The sequence below is a fragment of the Aquarana catesbeiana genome, linkage group LG01 (assembly GCF_042186555.1).
Source record: "Aquarana catesbeiana isolate 2022-GZ linkage group LG01, ASM4218655v1, whole genome shotgun sequence".
Classification (NCBI taxonomy): Eukaryota; Metazoa; Chordata; class Amphibia; order Anura; family Ranidae; genus Aquarana; species Aquarana catesbeiana.
The window spans coordinates 891212502-891230983 of NC_133324.1; the positions used below are offsets into that span (position 1 = coordinate 891212502).

At 42.6% G+C, this 18482-nt stretch overlaps 1 protein-coding gene across 4 annotated transcripts in view; it reads right to left on the bottom strand.

Annotated features, from left to right (window-relative positions):
* The window catches only part of ZFYVE28 (zinc finger FYVE-type containing 28), a 331742-nt gene that overhangs the window by 97644 nt on the left and 215616 nt on the right, over window positions 1-18482 (bottom strand). For all 4 annotated transcript variants that reach the window (XM_073610911.1, XM_073610909.1, XM_073610908.1 and 1 more), the window contains exon 8: window positions 13183-14526. In XM_073610911.1, the coding sequence (XP_073467012.1) occupies window positions 13183-14526 (1344 nt within the window). The remainder of the gene's footprint in view (window positions 1-13182; window positions 14527-18482) is intronic.

Consider the following 18482-nt stretch of genomic DNA (forward strand, 5'->3'; position numbering starts at 1 on the left):
TTTTTAAAGAAAATAAACTGAGACTTGCATTTGAGCAAGCATTTGAGCTAGTGTCAGTAACATTACTGACACGTGTCAAATTCACGTAGTTTTTTTTACTACCTCCACTTTAAGAATTGATTGCTGTGACAGCAATACATTTTTAAAGAATTCTCCGTTTAGGAAACTGGCAGTATTTAAAGGATAAGTTCACCTTTTGGAACATGTTACATGTGACAGTGGCTGGGCATCTTCTCTGGGTGCCGGGTATTACTCTGAGACTAATGTGGCTGTGCAGGGCTCCTCCACTCAGCAAAGTCATTTATTCACAATCCTCTTATTATTTTTTGCTAAAAAGGTGAACTTATCTTTTAAAGATCAACTCGGAATTGGCATACAGAGGTATGCCAGGACTCAGAGTATGCTGTGCCAGTGCTGGGAAGGTGTCATGTATATGACAGTTGCCAGCACAGCGCTGTATCTCCTATTTTATTTAGCTGCAGATTCCCCAGCCAAAAGCTAAATGTAAGCAAAAGGGCCCGAAAGCCCATCAGGCTCTGCCCACCTCTAGTAAAAAACTTCTCGGCCAAATGTCTGTCAGTGTGACGGGCAAAGTGGCCAGGAAGGGAATGAGGGCACTGGAGAAGGAACGTCCAGCATGGATACTCCTTCCTCACTGCAGACACGGACAAATTTATGGACCTGCCTGTAACAGATAAATGAATTGGAAGCAGACACTGATACTTTCTGTGCTGCGCCTTGGCGGAATTCTAAAGGAACACCCTTTATGAATTGCCCCGATATTGTTTGTTGGGAGAGGATGACCTAATGACTATTTTGCAACCACTGGTCATAATTAAAATACGTAAAATTAATATATGAGAGCACCTTTTAACTGGGTATGGCATCCTTGGGACATTTCTGTAACTCTGAAATTCCACAACACTGTTTGCTATGTGAATATGCCTTTCCATAAGGTCAACTGGTATTCATAGAAACATAGAAAAGTGATGGCAGAAAAAGACAGTAGTCCATCGAGTCTGCCCATTTATTTATTTTTATATTTATTTATTAAAACATTTTTGTTTTGCTTGTGTTGTTTTTTGGGGGATTTTTTTTTCTTTTTATTCTTTTTTTTTTTTTCGTTAACTTTTTTGTCTGACTATAAATCTATGTTTATCCCAAGCATGTTTAAGGCCATTTACTGTTGAATCTCACTACCTCTGCTGGTAGTTTATTCCAAGCATCAACTATCCTTTCAGTAAAATAATACTTTCTAAGATTAGTTTTGAAATTCCCTCCAGTTAGTTTGAGGTCATGTCTCTGTGTTCTTGATTTTGGTTTTTATATTGGAAAAACTGCCCTCCTGAACCTTACTCAACCCCTTGATGTATTTAAAGGTTTCAAGCATGTCTCCCCTTTCCCTTCTCTCCTCCAGACTGTACATATTAATTAGTAAACTCTCCCACTCTGATGCTGCTTTTCATTTAGTCCATTATAATAAGTAATTATCAAACTATAGCCACTGTAATCCAGCCCAAATCGCATATTACTTACTGTTTAAAGAAACTTTAAAAAACTTGTTTCCAGGGGTAAGGCAGCGCCATCTTAAGTATTGTTTTCTGAGTCCACAGTAGAGTGTATTTCCGCCCTTACATTGAGCACTTCCTGTACTGTTAACCAAGCCTCCTTCTCAATCCAACATTTCTATGGCAACCCTGCTTCACTGCTCATAGCGGACTTGTTTTATTTCATAGTATTTACTTGTGCCGATTATCTAGTGTTTGCCTGTGTCAGTCTTATCATCTTCAGCTGATAAGGCTGCAGTGATGCTGTCCGATGCCCAAGTTTACACTCCATGTGATGTGGGGTGTAGTAAAAAGCTCTGAGTGATAATGCAGTCTCGTGGGATTTCAGTGTTGTGCCGTAGGAAGATCTAATAGACAGACAAGTACACAGAGTGTGCCGTAAATCAGGGGAGATCTGGGCATGCTCAATGAAGTCATTCTAAAGAACAAAAAGGATTACAACAATACTAAGCAAGTAAGGAGATATCTACAAGCAGTGTTCATTAGGGTTTCTTATGCTGATTTACATGGGACAAAGTTGTCGGGGAGAGTTTACAACCACTTTAAGTTGATGAAGTCGCTCTCGATATGTTTTATCCCTTAAACCTTTCACCGTTTTTGTTATCCGTCTCTGGACTCATTCTAGCTTATCAATATCTTTGTGTAAGTGAGGTCTCCAAATTTATTTATTTAATAGTACTGTATTTTTGTCATAACTGATATATCAGCATGGATGAGCTATTAATATTCCCCCCCCGCTCATGCCCCCTCCATGACTTTTCCATCAAAATCAACAATGCAACTATCAGTCCCTCCCCTCATGCCAGTGTACTAGGTGTAATCCTAGACTCCGACTTGTCATTTCAGCCTCAAATCCAATCGTTGTCAAAAGTTTGTAGAATTCACCTCTGTAACATCTCTAAAATTCGCCCCTTTTTAACAAATGAAACCACCAAGCTCCTCATTCACTCCCTTGTTATCTCTCGCCTTGACTATTGCAACTCCCTTCTCATTGGCCTGCCTCTCCATAGGCTATCCCCTCTTCAGTCTATCATGAATGCTGCTGCCAGACTTATCCACCTTACCAACCACTCAATGTCTGCCAACTCTCTCCTCCAATCCCTACACTGGCTCCCAATCACCCAGTGAATTAAATTCAAAATACTAACCACAACATACAAAGCCATTCACAACTCTGCCCTGAGCTACATCACCAATCTTGTCTCCAAATATCACCCAAATCGTCCTCTCCGCTCCTCTCAAGACCTCCTACTCTCAAGCTCTCTCATCTCCTCCTCTCATGCTCGTCTCCAAGATTTCTCCAGAGCCTCTCCCACCCTCTGGAACTCACTACCTCCACCTGTCCGGCTATCCCCTACTCTTGCTACCTTCAAGCGATCCCTAAAAACTCATCTCTTCAGGAAAGCCTATCACATCTCTAACTAATCTTTTACCACTTCCATCAGCTCATTCCCCACAGTTACAACCTTTTGTGCCACCTGCCCCACCCTATTAGATTGTAAGCTCTTCTGAGCAGGGTACTTTTATTCCTCTTGTATTTTATTGTATTATAACTGTATTGTCTCCCTTTTATATTGTAAAGCGCTGCGTAAACTGTTGGCGCTATATAAATCCTGTATAATAATAATAATAATGTTTTATTTCCTAATATGTGCATCTAAAGGTTGAATCCTTGCCACATCTAGTACACCGTACTGTCCTGGCATTATTTTCCTTTCTTTAAGTTACGCAAGAAGTGAACATGGACTCCAAAACTTGCAATGAACATTCTGTAAGTACATGCTCAGAGCTGTCCGATGCAGTTCAATGGCATTATGATGTAGTGTCTCTTAGGAATATTTATCAGAAATGTGCCACCACCTATAGTAACCCCCCCAAAAAATAGTACTGCTGGGGAGTAGAAATTAATTGTTTTATTCTTCTAAAAGTATTTTGGCAACCGTACATGCTCTTAGTTTGACACATAAGCTATGCCTGGTATGCAAAAAAAAAAAATGTATTTAAACACATAGAGCATAATGAATAAAGAGTGCTATACAGAACAACCAACTGTTATTGGTTATCATCTATGTTTCAAAAAAACTCAAAGAAGCTGATTGGCTGTTAGGTTCAAAAAGAAACCCAACATATTATTCTAAATATATCAGGCTCTGATATATTCTGCTCTAGGGTGACAACGCTCACTCACTGTACTGTATCAATGGAGGAGCAGCGTTGTGACTGTAGGAATGGAAGTGTGTTGGAACTACAGATCGCCTTAGTTTCTCCTCATCAATAGTAGTGTAGACCTAAAACAATGCTACCTTACACCTTTCGCCACACAAAATGTTTCTATCCATCTTACACCTTTGCTGACATATCTGAGGTAAGCCCCATGTTCTGCAAAACATATTCTATGCTTCCCTTATGAACTCCATCGACTCCTGTAGGTCTTTACCCAGTTCCTACAAATAATGAATGGTCTTTTATTTTTGTTCTAGGTCATTGACTTAAACAGCAATTAAGCTTGACAGTCAAGAAACTAGCATTCTTAAAAAAAAAAAAAAGAGTTTAGTAATGGTAGCCGCCATAATTCTCTCATGACAGTGTCCTTTTAAAGGAGAAGTATGTCCACAGCTTTTTAGGCAATACTTCTTTTCTGGGTCACAGGAGTGCACCTATTTCTGCACTCCTGTGACCCAGATTCAGATCACACTGGGCTAAAGCCTGCTGTTGGCTAATGTCCAGGCTCTGCAAAGATCCCAACTTTAGGCCTGGTTCACATGTGTGAAGGTGATTGCCGCTGCAGGTTCACACCAGTTCCCACAGCCACAACCACCCGCACAGACAAAGTAGGAGATGTGTGCATTTGCAATTAATCCAAATGGCACGCCGCAAGCTCTAGAAATTGCTTCCGCACTGGCAACTGCACTGCTCTTGCGGTTCCTGTGCGGGACTCAACTCCAAAAAGGAAGCAGGGCCTGTTTCCCTGCATTTCAGAAGGCATGACAGCCCATATAAATAGATGGGCTGTCGTTCCAGGGCAAAACACGGCACGTTACAGCAGCTAGTGCTGACAGCTGCACTGGGCACCTGAAGCAGGAGCTACTAATGCAGTCTGTCAGCTAAGAGCAAGGGCTCAGCCAGGGGAGGACTTCCTTTAGTCTGAACCGTACTGGTCTGGTAAGTTTGTTTAAAACCACTTCAAGACTGCAACACGTATATATACGTTGCGGCTTTGAAATGGATTACCGGGGTTGTGACTGAAGCAATCAGCCATAACCCCAGAAGTTTTTTTTTTAACCGGAGGCTGGCATTCTCATGGAAGTGTTACAAGCGGCTCATGACCTGCTGGATTGCTTTGACAAGCGGCAGTGTTTCTCAGGCTCACTGTTTTTACCGGCGCGCCCAAGAAATGATCTGACGGTGTGACCAGCTAGTCACAGAGCCAATAAAAGACCAGATCATCTTTAATCTCCTCTGTGGCCTTGGAGGACCGGAGGACGTCATCATGAGGTCACTTCTGGTCTAGGGTGGAAGTAAACAATTTTTGTAAAAAGGGGGGGAAGAGTGGTACTGACCTATGCACTCTCCTGGCCCCTGCCCACCCTGTACGTTACGCACTCCTGACTCCTGTACTGTGCATGGAATACACTCCTGACCCTGCACCACTCTGTGGATTACTTACTCATGGACCCTTGCACTCTGGGTGTTACAAATTCCTGACCCCTGCGCTCTCTCTGTGCACACTCTTGTCCCCCCTGCTTTGTGCGATATGCACGCCCGACTTCTGCACTCAGAGCATTACACACCCCTGACCCCTCCGATCGTCGCAAGCATGATTGACCCCTACGCTCTCTGCAATATGCACTTTTTTTTTTTTTAAGACCCACCCACTGTTACTGTGAGTTTTCCACATGCACAATTTTTTCCATGTCTATGAGGTTAACCCCCCACCCCCACCCCACCCCAGAAAAAAAAAAGATCTATGGCTCTGACCTGCTATACACATTTAAATCTGGCTGTACAATCTCCTAAAGGTAAAACGTAACATGAGGGCTTATTTAAACAACTCACTCAACGTGCTCTCAATCAGGCAAAGCCTTGCATTACATAGTTGTTTACACATCTAAAAGAGATTGTTCCAATAAATTGTGTTGTGTATACCAAAATCAAAAATGATAATGCGCCAACCAAGAGGCAAAGCAGCCGAACACAACAATCAGACAAAATTGTAAAAAAATATATAAAAATAAGTGTGGCGCTAAAAAAAGATGTCCTTTATTGGGCAGAGCCAAACAGAATGGTATCTGGAGGGCAGTATGCACAACAAAGAATATTGATGAAACTAGGTCCTAAAGGACTGTTATTGTCTTCACCAAAAACAAAACAAATGATGAGAACCGCAAGATATACAAATAATATAAAAAGGTGAAGCGTATATAAACTATTGTAGCCCCTGAAGTGACAAAACACTACATGTACATATATTCAAAAATATATATATAAACCAATATACAAGGAACCACCTAACCCAACATTAGGGAAAAATAGTAATGTGCAAAAGAACCAAGAAAACGTGAAAGATTAGTACATCATAAATGTGTATTCCACACAAATAAAACGTGTAAATGAGAGGTCCATCCGGGACTTCTATAAAATAAGTGACCCAAAATCAATGTGTGAAGAACCACCTAACCCAACAATAGGGAAAAATGGTTATGTACAAAAAAACAAAAGAAATTTTTTTATAAAAAATTTAGTTTAGTGCGTCACAAATGTGTGTTACACACAAATCAAACGTGTATATGAAAAAACATCCGGGACTTCTGTGAGTGACCCAAGATCCAAATAATGTGGTGGGAAAACAATCAACAGCCACCGAGATCAATGCTGGAGGGCCAATGGATCCAAAGGTGGCATCCACGAGATCTGGTGATAAACCTCTGTGTGAAAGGTGTAGGCATATATACCCTTACCGGAGGTGGTGGACTCCCAGTCAGCGACTTGGGAGTCAAGCAGACTTGTATAGAAGCAGGGGGAGCAGCTCCTGGATCACAATAGCTGCAGATGGTGAAGGAATGGCTACACTCACCGACTCGATCGCTTTGATCTCACCGACTTATTCCATCAAAGTTGTGAGTACTGGTTGTAGATCTAACTCCATGGACAGGAAGTCATTCCTGAGTTTAAAGAAGACATCACTCAATTGCCGAGAGATTCTGTAACCTTGCTTTTCCCCTACTCATGTATCATCTCTTCCTCCACTTTGCTGGTGCTGTTCATTTGCTGGACATGTGAGCAAGATTGGGAGCAGAGAGAAAATTGCCAAAGCCAGGTGGTGCTGCTCATTTGCTGGACATGTGAACAAGATTGGGAGCAGAGAGAAAATTGCAATTTTCTCTCTGCTCCCAATCTTGTTCACATGTCCAGCAAATGAGCAGCACCACCTGGCTTTGGCAATTTTCTCTCTGCTCCCAATCTTGCTCACATGTCCAGCAAATGAACAGCACCAGCAAAGTGGAGGAAGAGATGATACATGAGTAGGGGAAAAGCAAGGTTACAGAATCTCTCGGCAATTGAGTGATGTCTTCTTTAAACTCAGGAATGACTTCCTGTCCATGGAGTTAGATCTACAACCAGTACTCACAACTTTGATGGGATAAGTCGGTGAGATCAAAGCGATCGAGTCGGTGAGTGTAGCCATTCCTTCACCTTCTGCAGCTATTGTGATCCAGGAGCTGCTCCCCCTGCTTCTATACAAGTCTGCTTGACTCCCAAGTCGCTGACTGGGAGTCCACCACCTCCGGTAAGGGTATATATGCCTACACCTTTCACACAGAGGTTTATCACCAGATCTCGTGGATGCCACCTTTGGATCCATTGGCCCTCCAGCATTGATCTCGGTGGCTGTTGATTGTTTTCCCACCACATTATTTGGATCTTGGGTCACTCACAGAAGTCCCGGATGTTTTTTCATATACACGTTTGATTTGTGTGTAACACACATTTGTGACGCACTAAACTAAATTTTTTATAAAAAAATTTCTTTTGTTTTTTTGTACATAACCATTTTTCCCTATTGTTGGGTTAGGTGGTTCTTCACACATTGATTTTGGGTCACTTATTTTATAGAAGTCCCGGATGGACCTCTCATTTACACGTTTTATTTGTGTGGAATACACATTTATGATGTACTAATCTTTCACGTTTTCTTGGTTCTTTTGCACATTACTATTTTTCCCTAATGTTGGGTTAGGTGGTTCCTTGTATATTGGTTTATATATATATTTTTGAATATATGTACATGTAGTGTTTTGTCACTTCAGGGGCTACAATAGTTTATATACGCTTCACCTTTTTATATTATTTGTATATCTTGCGGTTCTCATCATTTGTTTTGTTTTTGGTGAAGACAATAACAGTCCTTTAGGACCTAGTTTCATCAATATTCTTTGTTGTGCATACTGCCCTCCAGATACCATTCTGTTTGGCTCTGCCCAATAAAGGACATCTTTTTTTAGCGCCACACTAATTTTTATATATTTGTGTTGTGTATAGTTTTAGTGTTTTGGCCAGTTCCCATGGTTCTACCAATAATAAGCATGTTACTAAGAAGGGTTTGGTATGTGGCTACTCCTCTTCCACGTGTCATAAATGTCGATGGTGTGGTAGGCACTGATATAGTAATATAGTAAGGCCACCAATACCTCCCACAAGGATGGACAGGCTCAGACAACCAGTACCAGTGTCTTGCTAATGAGTTCAAGTTATTGTAAAGTCTCAAGGTTTTTCACCCTAATGCATTCTACGCATTAAAGCGGTTGCAAACCCCGCTTTGTCATGAATATCTCCTAAACGTGTACCATTTAGGAGATATTCACGCTTCATGTAGCAACGCATGTGCTCTGAAGGCCCGACATACCATGCCAGATCTTCAGAGCTTCTTGCCGGAAGCGAGGGGTGACGTCATCGCGGCTCCTGCCACTCACAGCGCAGGAGCCCACAAATCCAGAAGATAGGCTGGGGGAACATGTTAGCCCTCTCAGAGGTGAGCGTGCACCGCTGGGAGGGCTTTGTTCTAGGGTATTTCATAATGTGCCAGTATGCGATGCATACTAGCATATTATGCCTTTGTCTTACAGGGGTTTTTTTTCAGAGATTTACTACCCCCTTCCCTTTTTCTTACCCAAGCCTGATCCAATCTAGCGATGTGCACGAGCCGCTGTCTCTCACCTTAGCAGGTATTTTGGCTGGCTCCCGCTGCGAAGCAGAGGGCGGGGCCGAGTCCCGCTGTCTGTGTCAATGGATGCAGCAGCGGGACTCGGAAGCGAGCCCGCACGGGTTCCCCCATGGGATGCAGCTTTCGTGGGGGAACCTGATGAAAGGGAGGTGCCAGGAGCGCCGGCAGGTCACCCCAGAAGAGGAGGATTGGGGCTGCTCTGTGCAAAACCCTTGCACAGCACAAGTATAACATTTTTATTTTTATTATTAAAAAAAAAAACAAAGCTTTACCAACACTTTCAGCTTATCTACATACAAGCAGCTGCCCCGGTTTCAGAACTGTAGTCAACTTTTTAAATATGTTATAGTTATAGAGCTCTGTCAGAATCAACCTAAAAGAATACTGTGCTTTTTTACAGAATGGATTCCTTGGGTATAGTTTTAACACTTAATACAGAATAAACACAATATAGTCTTTACCAATGTGACTGTTATCCTTTCTTTCATTGCTTATTTCTCCCCTTTGAAATAGAACAGGGGCATTACAAATCTAGGACAAATTCTGAGTTATGTGTATGTAAATTTTTTTCCCCTGAATTCAACGTATTTATCTGAAGGGAATATTATTTATAACACAGAACTGTGTATTTTATACCACGTTATGAGGTTATAAGCAAAGCTGTGTTATTTGCATAGTACAGAAATGACCTCGTTTTCAGTTTGTTCTGGTTTTATGAATGTCCCTGTCCTATTGTCTGCCGGGCACCATGATCTCACCCTCAACAAAGTTCAACAAATTTGGGTGTCAGACCCATTAATACTGATCCTCTAATTTGGTATTTTTCTCCTCCAAACTGCTCTGTTAAAGTGGTTCTAAAGTAAAAAAGTTTTTTTACCTTAAAGGATAAGTTCACCTTTGGTAATATGTTACACTTGTATTTAGGGTGCAATAGGTGACATTTTACCAAAGAGCACCTGCCTGCACCCCTCCGATCCCTTGCTGTGACAGTGGGCAGAGATCTTCTCCTCGCACCTGCTGTCACAATTTATAAAAGCGTGAAGCCGTGTGGGGCTCCTCCCACATTATTTGCGTCATTCATTCACAGCGATCTGTGAATAAATGAACTACAATTATCACCTTCAACCATGGCAGATGGCTTGTAGTTCTCAATGAACTGTGACTGCGAGGGCACTGGTGATCTGGAACTAGAGAGAACCCACCCGGCCGCTTATATACATTGACCGGGCAAGAAGTGGTTAACCTTAGGTCTCTGAAAAAAAAAAATTAAAAAAAAAATATGTGACCACACAATGTAGTTGGATGAGAGGCGGTTAAATCTTATACTGTATAAGGGGTTTTTTTACTGTTCGAGCAGTAAGAATGTGGAACTCCCTTCCACAGTTGGTGTAGATAAATTTAAAAACTGCGTCTCTTAGCCAATGCAATGCACAGGGATAAGGAAAATGGTAGCAACATACACACGCACACTCAGGTCGAAATTGGATAGACTGATGTCTTTAGTCAACGTTACCAACAATGTGATGTTACCCAGTATAGGCTAAAGACAAATAGTAAGCAGAGATGACAGTCGTGTTTAGGAGTTGATGGGTAGTCATACCGCATTCTTTAGGGGTCCAAGATTTCAGTGGAAACATATTTTATTGAAAGCTATAAATATAGCTTATTAATAACATTAGTAGATGCACACACTGGAGGAATCCCTGCTCAGCTCAGAGCATTTTAATGATAAAATTCTTGCTTCCACCGTCTCTTGGCATATAGACCTTTTGAAGATGGTGTTTTTCATACATTTAGAAGAAGTCCACACTACAGGCAAAGTTTCAAACTGGTCACAACCAGCTTTATTGCGCTTTCAGTGTTAGAAAAGCACAATCAGCAGTATCAGCAATCAATAACTCTGGCAGCTTTTCCACATCAACAAAAACACAGCACATAAAAGTAAATCTTAGCCCGTCTGGCTTCAACTACACATGAAACTTTCTATCTAGAAGGAAAATAAAACCTTTCATCCATGTCCCCCCCCAAAAAAACAGCAGTACTTACTTGCAAAGCTGCTGCCGCACAGTTTCTCTCTGTAGAGCAACATGAGTGAGCTTCCCTAAAGTCAGACAATTGTGAAGGCAGCTGCCTGATTTATTATCTATCACAGTAGCAAGATTACTGCAGGTATGAAAAAAGACACTAGCTGAAATGCCATAGTCAGTTCCAATACTAGGTTAAAGAAAACACATACTGCTATACCATATAAAAACAGCACAACACAATACCACATCAGAATAGAAAACCAGAATAAAACCTCACATTGGGAGACCTCGGTAAGCATAAATATCGAATAATAACCAAACCAAAGTATCTGCCCTCTTTCGCCTTGTGGTTTTCAAATGCTAAAATATGGGGGGGAAAAAGTGAACTGGGCATAGTGTAGAGAGTATGTTTTAATTAGTTCAAACACATTGGGGAAGGGGGTGGAGATTTCCTAAAAATGGGGCAGACAGAATCTGGAGCTATGGTGCATGGCAACCAATCAGCTTCTAACCTTCATTTTCAAAGCTTAACTGAACAAGATGAAGATAGAAGTTGATTGGTTACTATATACAGCTGCTCCAGATTCTGTCTGCTTCATATCTGGTATATTCCACTCAATGTGTTTCTCTGCGGTAAACTTATCCCTTTCAAAGAGACGCCTCTGGCTGACTTGAGTCTACTACAAGGACAGACATCAAGCACAGGATGTATCAGTATTCATGGACTAATGTTAGCACCTGAAGGCCATTAAATCTCAGCGGTCCCCATTTTATCTAATAAAGTAGCAAGATTACTGATAACTGTATATTCTTAGAACCATATATGGCTCATCATATTGTACTGTGCCAAAAGGGTGCCAACACTAACTCGGTTATTCCACTGGGGCTTAAAAAAATATGTTGGATGGAACTTCTTTTTTTTGGTAAGATATGTCAGATCTGTCAGCACTTACTATGCAGGTTAAGGTGGTTTTAGACTTTGGGATTCAAGTTTTAGTTAAAATGGAATTCCAGTCTATGTCTAACTAAGCCTTAAACCGCTCCCACCCCTCTTCAAATTGGTATTCTAACTACAACGCGAAAAAAAGATACTTATACTTACCTATTCTCTGCTCCGGTCACATGATCTGGCTTCAGGGGAGAGGAGAGATCACCGACAATGGCTGCAATACCTATGCAGTGGTGTCACCCATAGACTTACTACGGGGCATCGTTTGTTGACTATCCTTCCTCTACCCTGAAGTGGACACTGGGAGATGATCATGTGACCAGACTAGATCATCCTGAGAATAGGCAAATATAAGCATCTTCCTTCTACAGGGCAGTTAGAACAACACAAGGGCGGTAGGAGAAAATTTAGGCTTACTTAGGTATAGACTTGAATTCCACTTTAAAGTAGAAGTCCAGTTAAATCCTTATCTAACTTTAAACCTGCTCCCACCCCCATTTTAAGCCTTAAACTAACTACTCTGTAGAAGAAAGATGTGCATTCTTACCTATTCTGAGGACGCTCTGGTCTGATCAATTAATTGACTTCCAGCGCTGGGTTCAAGGTAGAGGGATAGCAGTCAATGGATGCCCTATAGTAAGTCTATGGGTGATGTCACTGCATAGGCATTGCAGCTGTTGTCGGTGATCTTTACTTTTCTCCTTTCCATATTGCAAGAAAAGCTTCAAATATTCTGCACTGTGTAAGCTGTGCTGTCAATCCCCATGGTGGAAAAAAGAAGTTGACACAGACAGCTGGATTGCACATTTGCTTCTATACAATTGCAACAACAGTAGATTTTTACTTTAAAACAGGGGTCTCTCTCCAAACTTTCAAAATGTATGGGGGCCACACTGTGGCCAGGCAAAGTAGAAAAAGTACTGGTGTGAGAGGGAGTAAACAATGCCCCATAATTGGTGTTTGGGTGAGTAATAGTGGTCCATCGTTGGTATCAAAGGGAGAAAGAGTGCACCATCGTTGGTGTCAATGGGAGGAATACTGCCCCTTCATTGGTGTCAATAGGAGGAACTATGCACTATCATTGGTGTCATTGGGGGGAATAATGCCCCAAAGACCAGATAAAAAAAAGCAAAGGGCCGCTTCCGCCCCCGAGGCCACAGTTTGGAGACCACTGCTTTAAAGCACTGAAGCCAATGTATGGCAAGGGCATAGACAAGAAAAAATAATTGTTGCACATACCAACTTCAAACTGTCATTTCTGCAGTGAAAAATAGGTTGTAATGGGCAACAACCAATTTTCTTCTTGCCTACTTTTTCGTACATAAGCCCCATAATATGCTCTTTAAATAGACTGAGGTTCATAAGATTATCAACCAACTACAAAGGAGTAATGATAGTTGAGCAAGGTGCTCTTACCTTGTGCTAGTTAGAATATCCCCTTTAGCCGTGGCATCCAAGCTGGCCTCTTCTGTCTGCTGTGTTTGCCTGTTATTCTCGTCATGGTCTTTCCTTCTTAACACTCCCTTCAGTTGCGGACTTGAGGCCCCCACAGCCTCTTCAGAGTCACTGTCCATCCCTATTTGTGAACCTGAGGTATGTGCCAGGCACTTAGGAGAGTTGGAGTGTCTTTGCTCCTGTCTGTCTTTTTCCAGTAACAAAACAGGGGGGGTTTCAATCAACACCTCTTTAGTAGACACTGCACACTCTCGTCTGTCTAAATGACCAATCTCTTTGGACTTTATTAAGCTATAGGAAGCATTTATAACTTTACCCGGTGAGCGAACAGTTGTTAAGCTTTCCAAGCTGTCCTCCCTTGTATCATCACAGCTACCACAACACACACATGAATTAATTAAGCAGTTTGTGGCTGCTAAGGTAAGTTTATGGGCCTCATCCCCTTCAAGACTTGTTAAAGGGTCTGAAGAAAGAGGGGAGTGACTGCAGGCTAAATCCGGAGAAGTTTCCGGAGAAGCTGAAGTTGAACATGATTTGGGATTGAAGATTACAGTTGCTGAGATTTTCATTCCGCCAGTTCTGTTGGCGATCATTTCCGCCGTCTCTGCATCATCACCGTTCACATCCCAGCCATTGAGGTATACCTGTGAATCTGTCATCTCTAAACAACTACAAGAGTTTTGGAGAGTAGCACTTGACATGAGTATTTTAGTTCCATCAATGTTGTTGTTATTGCTTATATCACTTTCTGTTTCCTTCAATGGATCAATATGGTCCATATCCCCATTTTGTACAAGTGTGTCTTGGCACAGAGAAGTCTGCTTAGGTTTATAACAGGAATTGTTGACCCAAGCACTTGTATTTTCCGAGGTTCTTCTTCTAGAAAGCCCATCTAAGGCTCCATCAAGGTCGTCCATGAAGAAAACCCTATCCCCATCATCGAGTTGGTCTCTAGGGCGTCTGCTTGGTGAGGCCTCTGTGCTGGAGCTAGCCCTGTGAGCAGGTGACTGACAGACACTTGGTGGAGAAAGTAAAGAGGACATTTCATCGCCAACTCTGTGGACCATCATATTAAGCTGCTCCAGCTCCTGCTCATCATACTGCATAGAGCAAGCCAGTTCTACCTCCGTGTTCTCAGTTTTTGATGAAAGTGGTTCTTCTGACGGTAAGGCAGCAATTAAGACAGGAGAGATTGCTGTGGGCACTTCTGGGTCAGGCCGGACAGGAAACTCCATATCTTGTGATATGCAAAGGTTCCGCTCTAGAGTATGCAGCTCTTCTTCTGTTAATGTCTGAAGAAGATCTCTGCAAGGATGTGAAAAAGAGAAGAAGCAATTACTAAAAAGCACTGAAATTAACTGGCCATGCAAGGTAATTGTCACCTTTAAAAATGTTATGATAGTCTAAATGCACAATTTAACTTGCTATTTTATTTGAAAAGACAATACAATTGCAGGAATTGACATTAAGTATATAGGAGACCTAGCTAGCACAAAATAATTTTTAGGGTTTTTTTTCCCTCAAAGCTTTTAATACATTTTACTGAACCACTGCAATCAAAAAGTAAACTCACAATGTACAGGTTTAATGGACTCTACTTCCTAACCTGTCTCCACTGAAACATACCCCTTTACTTCCCTATAAATATTCACCAATCAGCCATAACATTATGACCACTAACATGTAAAGTTAATAACATTGATTATCTTATAACAATATCACCTGAAAGTAGGCAGGATATATTAAGCAGCACGTGAAAATGTTGTCCCTGACGTTGTGTTGAAAGTAGAAAAAATGGGCAAGTGTAAAGATTTGAGTGACTCGGAACAAGAGCCAAATTGTAATGGCTAGACGACCGAGTCAGAGCAACTCCAAAACTGCAGCTCTTGTGAGATGTTACCAGTCTGCAATGGTCAGTACCTACCAAAAGAGTTCGGTCCAAGGAAAGTAAACCAGTGACAGGGTCATGGGCGGCAAAAGCTTATTGATGCACATGAGAAGCAAATGCTGGCCTGTGTAGTCCAATCCAACAGAAGAGCTACTGTAGCTCAAAACTGATGAAAAAGTTTAATTGCTGGTTCCGACAGTCAATGTCAGGTCAAGGCTATATTGGCCCCCCAAAAGGGGGACCCACTCAATATTAGGTGGGTGGTAATGTTATGGCTGATCGGTTTACAACATTGCAACATTTCATTAAATGTGGCACAGAAAACAAGATGTGAGTTGTCATGTATCGTAGCCAAGAAAACTGGTAAACTTTACACTAATGAATAAAACATACATCTCTAGCCATAATGTCAATATCTTCTATAATACTACATCTGCAATGCTGGATTCCAAAGCATGGTTGCTTTCAGGGGGTACATTTCAAGAGAGGCGGTAAAATTACCTGTAAGAATTGTCACTGTAAAAGCTACTACACTAAGCTGCATGTTATTTAAATTACTGCAATGTACAGCAGTTCTGAAAAGCACAATGAACATACTCTGGACCACAAAACAGAATGGTTAGGTGCTCCTTTAAATACAATTGTCTAGATCAGTGGTCTCCAAACTGTGGCCCTTTGCTTCCCTTTATGCGGCCCTTGGGGAATTATTCCACTCATTGATACAAGCCATTATTTCCTCTTATTGGCACCATTGATGAGACACAGTTTTTTCCATCAACACCAATGGTGGGGCATAATTCCTCTCATTGATGACAACAGTGGGGCACTATTCCTTCCACTGACACCAATGACAGGCCATACTTCCTTCGTTCATATTTAAACGTTGGAACACTATTCCTCCCACTGACATCAAGGATGGAGCAATATTCCTCCCACTAATTCCAACTACGGGGGGGGGGGGGGTTCCCTGACACTGACACTAATGATGGGGCACTATTCCTTCAAATGAAGCACTATTTGGGGGAGGAATAGAACCCCAACATTCAACAATGGGGCACTAATCCTTCTCCTACTGACCACAGGTGCTATGTAATTTTGTTACTCCTACTGACACACCAAGCCTGAGGCATTTTCTGCTCCCACTGACCATAGTGGCCCTCCTAAAGTCTGAAGGACAGTAAATTGGCCCTTTGTTTCAAAAGTTTGGAGACCCCTGGTCTAGATGATAGCAACTTTAGGCATGCACTTAAAAATCTACCATTGACATTGTCCTTAAAGGAGTTGTGAAGCAGAAGAACACCTTTTGTGTGTAGCAGCCTCCCCAGCACCCCCCTACTTACTTACCTGAGCTCCATCTCTCTCCAGTGATGTCCAAGAATGTCTAGGCCATCCGGGACACTCCTCCTGATTGGCTGAGACACAGTAGTGGCGCCACTGCCCCCCGCGACTGTCAATCAAAGTCAGTCAGCCAATCAGGGGAGAGAGGGGGCAGGGCCGGGGCTCCATTCTCTGAATGGACACACGGAGCTGTGACTCAGCTCCAGTGCCCCCATAGGAAGCTGCTGACTGTGGGGGCATTTGATAGGAGGAAGGGGCCAGGAGCAGCAAAGAGGCATCCGAGAAGAGGAGGATCTGGGCTACTCCGTGCAAAACTGCACAGAGGAGGGAAGTATAACATGTTTGTTATTTTTATTATTTTTTTTTAAATGAGACTTTGCAATCACTTTGAAACTGTAACCTTGCAACATAAAGTCCTTAAAGTGATTGTAAAGGTTTGTTTTTTTAAAAAAAAAAATAACAAACATGTTATACTTACGTGCTCTGTGCAAGGGTTTTGCAAAGAGCGGCCATGATCCTCCTTTTCTGGGGTCCCCCCATGGTGCTCCTGGCCCCTCCTCTTCATTGGCTGCCCCCTCAGAGAGCTGCTTCCCGCGAGGGCACCCATGCGGGCACACTCCCGAGTCCTGTTGCTGCGCCCATTGACACAGACAGCAGGACTCGGCCCCATCCCTCCCTGGCTCCTGTGTCACTGGATTTGATTGACAGCAGCAGGAGCCAATGGCACCCGCTGCTATCAATCTATCCAATGAGGACCCGAGACAGCGGCTGGAACTGCTGGGCTCGTCTACGTCACTGGAACAATGGGATTTAAGAAAGAAAAAGGAGGGTTCTGGGGGCTGCTGCAGCACAGAAGGTTTTTCACTTTATTGCATAGAATGCATTAAAGTGGGGTTCCACCCAAAAAACAAAAATACCTGAAAAATTCTAAAAACAAAAACAAAAAAAATTTGGATATTTTTTTTTTTTTTTACTTACCTCTAAATGCCTGTTGCTAGGTGGTCCCTCGTAGTCTGCCTCTTCCTTTGCCTGGGCTGGTGACATCACTTCCCCCTCGGCAAAGGAAGGGCTCGGCCCTGCTCCCTCCCTCCTGTCAATCATCTGGGACCCATTACAGGTCCCAGGTGATTGGGTGCCACAGCCCGGCGCCCACAGTTGAAATGCCGGCGCCGACGAGCGGAGGGGGGGGACGAGCGGGGCTTCGACCCCAGGGACAGGTAAGTGTCCAATTAAAAGTCAGCAGCTGCAGTATTTGTAGCTGCTGACTTTTAATTTTTTTTTTTTTAATGGACCCCCCTGGGTGGAACTCCTCTTTAAGGTGAAAAACTCTGAGACTTTACAACTCCTTTATTTAGGGATAGTATCTCTGTGAAACTTTTTTTTTTTTACTGGATCTCTAGATCTACTAGATGTCACCTCCCTGCCTCCCCACCTCGTCAAATCAGAGAATGCTTTGCATTCATTCAGAAAATGATTGGCGCCTGTGTTGAGGGACCAACCTTTTGTGTCCTGAATGCAGCAGGCCAGACACTCAGTGCATGACCTGGAAGCAAGTGGGGATGCACTCTAGTAGCGATGTCTATTTTTTTCAGCTTCAGGGACATTGGTCAGGTACAGTATGTAGCCAGGTACTTGGCTAGGGAGAGAGTGATTTAGCACACTGTGCTGCAGTGCATTCTGTGCTCCCAATGAACTTCAGCTGAATAAGTTAACACTATCTCACCTCCATCCACCAGGGGGAGTTGACAAGCAGAAGGAGCTCAAAAGACTTAATGGTTGGCAGCACTGAATTATGGGAGATAAAATTTAGGAAAAGAAACTTTGCTAAAGCAATCTATGGATTACAATTCCCTAGGCATGCCGGGTATAAAGTGAGAGAGAGCAGTATTTTTCACAGGCTAAATACTGAGGGACTCTTTGCTGCAAGGAGACTGAGGTGTGCACATCACAGCTCCTGTGTGCATATCAACCTGCCACAAGCCTGCCGCCGTGTGGACCGGAGTCACTCCAGAAAGAACTGGCACCTGAACAGGGA